Source organism: Crocuta crocuta, unplaced genomic scaffold (genome assembly GCF_008692635.1).
Source record: "Crocuta crocuta isolate KB4526 unplaced genomic scaffold, BGI_CrCroc_1.0 scaffold70, whole genome shotgun sequence".
In the NCBI taxonomy this organism is placed as follows: Eukaryota; Metazoa; Chordata; class Mammalia; order Carnivora; family Hyaenidae; genus Crocuta; species Crocuta crocuta.
In genome coordinates this window covers 9,835,867-9,841,296 of record NW_027528417.1, presented here as the reverse complement: position 1 = coordinate 9,841,296, position 5,430 = coordinate 9,835,867, and the positions used below count along the sequence as shown (strand labels likewise).

At 46.0% G+C, this 5,430-nt stretch overlaps 1 protein-coding gene across 1 annotated transcript in view; it reads right to left on the bottom strand.

Annotated features, from left to right (window-relative positions):
• The window catches only part of MB21D2 (Mab-21 domain containing 2), a 117,504-nt gene extending 115,903 nt beyond the window's left edge, over positions 1 to 1,601 (bottom strand). The window contains exons 1-2 of the mRNA XM_077754517.1: positions 1,574 to 1,601; positions 491 to 715 (exon numbers count right to left, since the gene is read on the bottom strand). Of these exons, the coding sequence (XP_077610643.1) occupies positions 491 to 715; positions 1,574 to 1,601 (253 nt within the window). The remainder of the gene's footprint in view (positions 1 to 490; positions 716 to 1,573) is intronic.
• Between the last annotated feature and the right edge of the window lie 3,829 nt (positions 1,602 to 5,430).

Below are 5,430 nucleotides of genomic sequence, written 5' to 3'. Positions count from 1 at the left end.
GGCGCGCAGCCGGGGCCCCGGGCGGTCTCCGCGCGCCAGGCTCCGGACCGGACCCGAGACGCGGCGTTCGGAAGGCGCGGGTCCGAACCTCCGCAGCCAAACCCCTTCCTGGACAGGCGGCTCCGGGTCTCCCCTGGACCGCGCGGTTTCCAGGGGGCTCCCCTCCGCCCCAACAGCGAGAGGTTTCACCACCAACACTTCACCTGCCTACAAGCCTCCGGCCGGTGAGAATTAACAAAAGAGCCAGCGAACGGGGTTGGAAGGGAACCCGGCGCAAAGTAGACTAAGGAAGGCAGCTCGGCTTGCGGCGGAGAGAGAAGGCAGGAGCGGAACCGGGATGGTTCTACCCCAGGCACCCGGCTCAGGGAAGGGGACCCAGAAGGAGAGAGCGCGCGAGAAGGGGGAAGGGGTTCTCTACCCCTCTTCCCATCGCACACACGCGCACACACACACGCACACACACACACACCTCCCCCTTTTCCCTGCTTACCCAGCATGGAAAAGATGAAATCCTTGGCCGTGTGAATCTCCAGCGCTCTCTGGTCGTCATATTCCCGCTGGTCGTGCTTCGTGAATTCTTGGATGAGTTTGTTCAATTCCTCNCGGGCTTCGGCGGCAGCTGACTGCAGCGAGGGTGCGTGTGTGGCCCCAGCACCCTGCCCTGCGGCCCCGCGCGGCCCCGAGGCTGCAGGTCCCTGCCCGACTCGGGCCCTCGCTGGCAGCGGCGACAGTGGTCGTTCGGCCAACCCGAGCCTCCCCCCCGAGCGAGGAAAGTGAAGTGGAAACAATGTGAAATTCACCAGCTCCGAAATCAACAAGCTGCCGGCTCCGGTGTTACGGAGCCAGCACCAGCGTCCCCATTTAAAGGGACAGCGCACCCAGTGGAAAGAAAAATAAATAAATGACAGAGGTCTGCGCGCCTATGCCACTTGCCCGTCTGCACTCAGGCAGACGTGAGAGTTGTGGACGCGTTCTTTCTCTACGTCCACCCCCTTTGGGGGCAGGGCTTGCCAAGCTCATTCAAGGAGGGGGGGAGTCTTCCTCTGTCTGATTTTAAGGGCGGTGTTCTGAATGAGGACATCTCGTAGGGAGCATTTCCATCTCAAAATCCCCAATGCCTTTAGATGGTGAAGGAACCTGCCTTAAGGAATAAATAAGAAACCAATCTTCTGCCCTTTTCTGCAAAAATTGCGAAACATGATAGAGTTAAAAGTATCCAAAAAGCGCCCAGCACCTGCCGTATAGACTCTTCCGTTAGCCACTACAGTATCCCTATCTTCGCCCTAGGTAATTAATTTTCCAGGATAACACCTTATTCAACTTAACATCTAATGAATTAATGAGGCACAGTCTGCTGTAATATAAAGATAGAAAAACTAAAGGGTTGGTGTGGGTGGGGGAAAGGGGGCACAGAATGAATTACCCCAGGTTGCAATGAACGTTGAATGAGGAGGTGAGAATTCTCTCATTGAACTTACACCATTTGAGCATCCACCATTTGCCCCGCAGAGTGCCAGAATCTGGGTGGACAGTGATAAGACAAAGGAGTTCTTGCGATGGAGTTATAACTTACTTGACAAGGCAAGTTCCCTGTAAGTCATGGTCCTTTAGGCAGAATAGGATCTCACAGATTTTTTTTCCGTGCTTATGAGGTTTTTGACTCACTTCAAAGGGTCTATTGGTTCTTAGAAACAGGCTGTCTTCCTAATTCTCTAAAATCCATCTCCTCTATTTCGCAGTTCCTGACTCAGAGAGGGCCCTTTTCATTTTCTTATGACTGTTCACTGCCGATAATACAAGCTGTTTGTTAGTGCAACTTCTGCATACCTTTCCCTATAAAACGGAGATGGTAATTCCTATCTCAGAAGTCCTTTTAATGATTACATGAGATAAAGCTGGCCAAACGCTTAGTACAATGCCTGACATAATAGGTAATTAATTAAATGTTAGCTGCTACTACCACTATTATAAACTTAACTCTTTTCCTTCTCGAACCTGTTCTCCATATTGTTGCCACAGTGATATTTACAAAACACGGGATCTGGCCACTGACATTTCCCTGGAATTTGTCTCCTCCTTAACTCTCTTCCCCACGTTCCACCAAAGGCAATTCCATACCTGCATTTTCCTGAAAGCGTTCCCTAACCCCGCCCCCTCAACCTGGTGGCAAAGTCTCTCTCCTTTGAACTTCCCTTGCACTCTCTTAGAAACTTTCATGTGGCACTGATGAATTTTGACCTTGCTTTATCATGGTTGATGCAAGTTTCAAACAATGAGATTCTTTAGGATAAGGACTACATCTTATCTATCTTCCTATTTCCAATAGCATTTAGTCCCGTACAAAGGTCCTCATAGTTTATTGAATCAAGGACTGAGTGAAGAACTTAGGCAAAACCAGTTACTTTATTTTGTTTTCAGTTTCCTTCTCTTGGAAACAAGCTTTCTCACCCATTCAGTATTAAAGAAGATACATGACCAAATAAAGATGCTGGATTTTGCAGGTCTGCTCTATGGCCCTGACTTCTCATCTGAGAGGGTTATTAGGCTGTGGTATACACTATGCGACTGATTGGAACTCCAACACAAATTGATCTGCTCCCATCTGTCAGTGCTTCTCTCATGATCAATGGTAAACATCTGTGAGACAGCTGCTGAGGCACAGTCATTCCATGAATTGGAAAGATCCTAGTTCACCCATGCAAGTAATAACCTCCAACCTACATGATAACGGTTTGAAACAATTCAGGCAAAAAAAAAAAAAAAAGTCAAGACACTGTCTTTGTTGATTTCCAGAAACATAAATAAGGCGTCGCTCTTCTCTCTTTTCTACCTTTTCTTGTGACACTTCTATTCACAGAGAGAAAACAGGTAGTTAGCAGAAATTGCTCTAATTGTGCCTTAGCCCTGGGCCTTGGATGTTTTGAGTGAGTGAGTCAATAAATGGTCACTCTGTTCTTCCACATTGTCTGTTCTACTTTACAGGAGCCAGATCAGAATTCTATGAATCATTGACCTTTAATGAGCCTATATATTTAGAGAAAGTCCTGAATAGAAAACAAAATACCTTGTATAGGCTCTTATAGAACTCTGATAAGGTGGTATAAATATCTCTTGTTGAAATGGCAAAATAAGAAAGAGGATCAGGAACCATAATTTCCCAGATTGGTCTCTTGGGAGGCTTTTTAATCTCTGGGCCCTAGTAAACTCATGCGCTCCTCAAGGGCAAATGCTGTTTCTCTCCAGCTTTGTAAACACTGCATTTGATACAGTTCCTGGCCCATCTTATGACCTTAATTAGTATGTTTGAATTAATTAATTAATTAATTAACAATATCATTTCTCAGAGTCTAGGAAGTCAGCATTTAGGTGGCTTTTTGCTGCCATTAACTATCTCGGTGTAAACTGTGGCTTCCCAACAATCACTTCAGAATTGTTGTACATACAGGTATTTCTGCTTGAATTTAATTCAGTGCTTCTATTTTCATGCCTTTTCTCCCCCTCTGTAAAAGAAAGACGGGAAATCGAGGAGAAACTGAGGAGAGAATAATTATTAGAGGATATTAAAGAGTGTCACAGTCCTATAATAAAAATGCCCATTTCCAGAGTTTTGACAAATGACTCCGGAAAGGTCAATGGCGTCTACCAGCTAAACAAGCACCAAAGAGGGTCATTACTTTACTTGCTCCCCCAGCATCAAACAGAGCAAAGAAACTCACTGCCTTTCCAAGCTGCTGTCCAGCTTAGAGGTAAAATTTGCCCCTCTACTTCCCCACTCCCAAATTTTATTAGCTTGTGAAAGCAGCCTTGTGAATATTGCTTCTGTGGGGCTGTTTGTTTTTAAATTCAGCTCTAAAGTTCTGTGGCAAACTCTCAGCCATGAATAACTGGGCTGTTCAGAGCATGTATTAAAAATAGCAGGCTCCACATCCACATGATGGATTAACAAAATATAATTTTAAACAAAGTTGCTCTGGTCTGACAGAGATTTAAATAGAAGCCCAGGCTGCAAGATCTGGCCTTGTAGGGCAGTTGGATTTTCAATAAAAGACTAACAGAAATGGCCCAAGCTTCTTAGATTTGCAAATGGAAGCAGGAAAAAGAGAGACAAGCATCACAGACCCATGGAATGTTGGTGGTAGAGAGACAGGAGTTAAAATCCCATCGACCATCTCCATTTTTTTGCAGGTAAGAGAAGCCAGGCACAGAAAGGGAAAGTAGACCTGCGTAAGTGGACAGTGCTGTTTCTACTTCTCAAACTAACTTCAAATTTAGTAAACATTTATTATGTTTCCAGACCACCAGAGGGGGCATGGAAAAAAAAAAAAAATCCCATGAAATTTGACCAGAATTAATAAAACAACAAGACGAGCCCTCAGGCAAAATGCACTCATTGCTCTTAAAAGTTAAATCTCAGTAAATCAGGAATTGCTGACATTTGAAATTGCTTGGCCACTGCTTTTCTCCCCGCCATCAGGACTAGCTGAGCTGAATCCCCTTGGTATCTCACAAAGGCTCTTAAGGGCATGCACCCTGGTTGGGGTAATTTTACCTCCGGTGAGTTTGGGGCCCTGGAAATGTTAGTGAGGTCCCCAGAACAGTCTGGATAACCATTTGACCTAGTCTGTTCTTTCTATCAAGGTGAACCCCCAAGGGAAGTGCACCCCATCGGACACTCGAGAGCCATGATCCCCCCTTGCCTTCAGCCCTGAGGACCTGGGACTCTAGCTATAAGGAAACTGTAGCAGCGTAAATCTCTGCACCCAAGTCTGTCCTTTTATTCTCTCTCACGGCTCCTGCTGTGCTCAGGGGAGCCAGATCCGAAGGAACGAACGTGTGGAAAGAAAATGGAGCTACGATCGGAGATAACAATATCTGATAACGATTATTAACAATTGTCATTTCTTACAATGATAGAGCACTTTGCTGTTCAACATAGTGCTTATCACGAAAATCTGTTTATGGATCCTCACAACCTCCCACGAAAGCAGGTGAGTGGGGCCTGTTATTATCTTTCCAATTTTAGAGATAGGAAACTTAGGCGCAGAGAAAGGGTGATTTTCGGTGAGGCCACCAGCTAATAACTGTCTTCCTTCAGCTCTCTAGTTAGATGCCGTTTCCTGCAAATGGCTTTTCCCCGACATCTTCCACCTGCACGTGCCCGAGTCTAGGTCACACGGGCTCCTTACAGCCAGCCGCTCATTGCCTTTGATTCTGTCACCATATTTTCACAGATGCCATTAAAGCTGCCTAATGAGTTGTCTGTCTCTCCCACAAAACTGTGTGCTGTATGTGTGCTGTACTTATGTCCATCGGGCTCACAGATGCTTTCCCAGTGTGCATCGCTGGGGATGGCGCATAGTGGGTGTTCAATAAATGTTTGATAAATGAAAGGGGAACCGAAAGGGTGACTGTTGTCCCCAACCCGTTGAG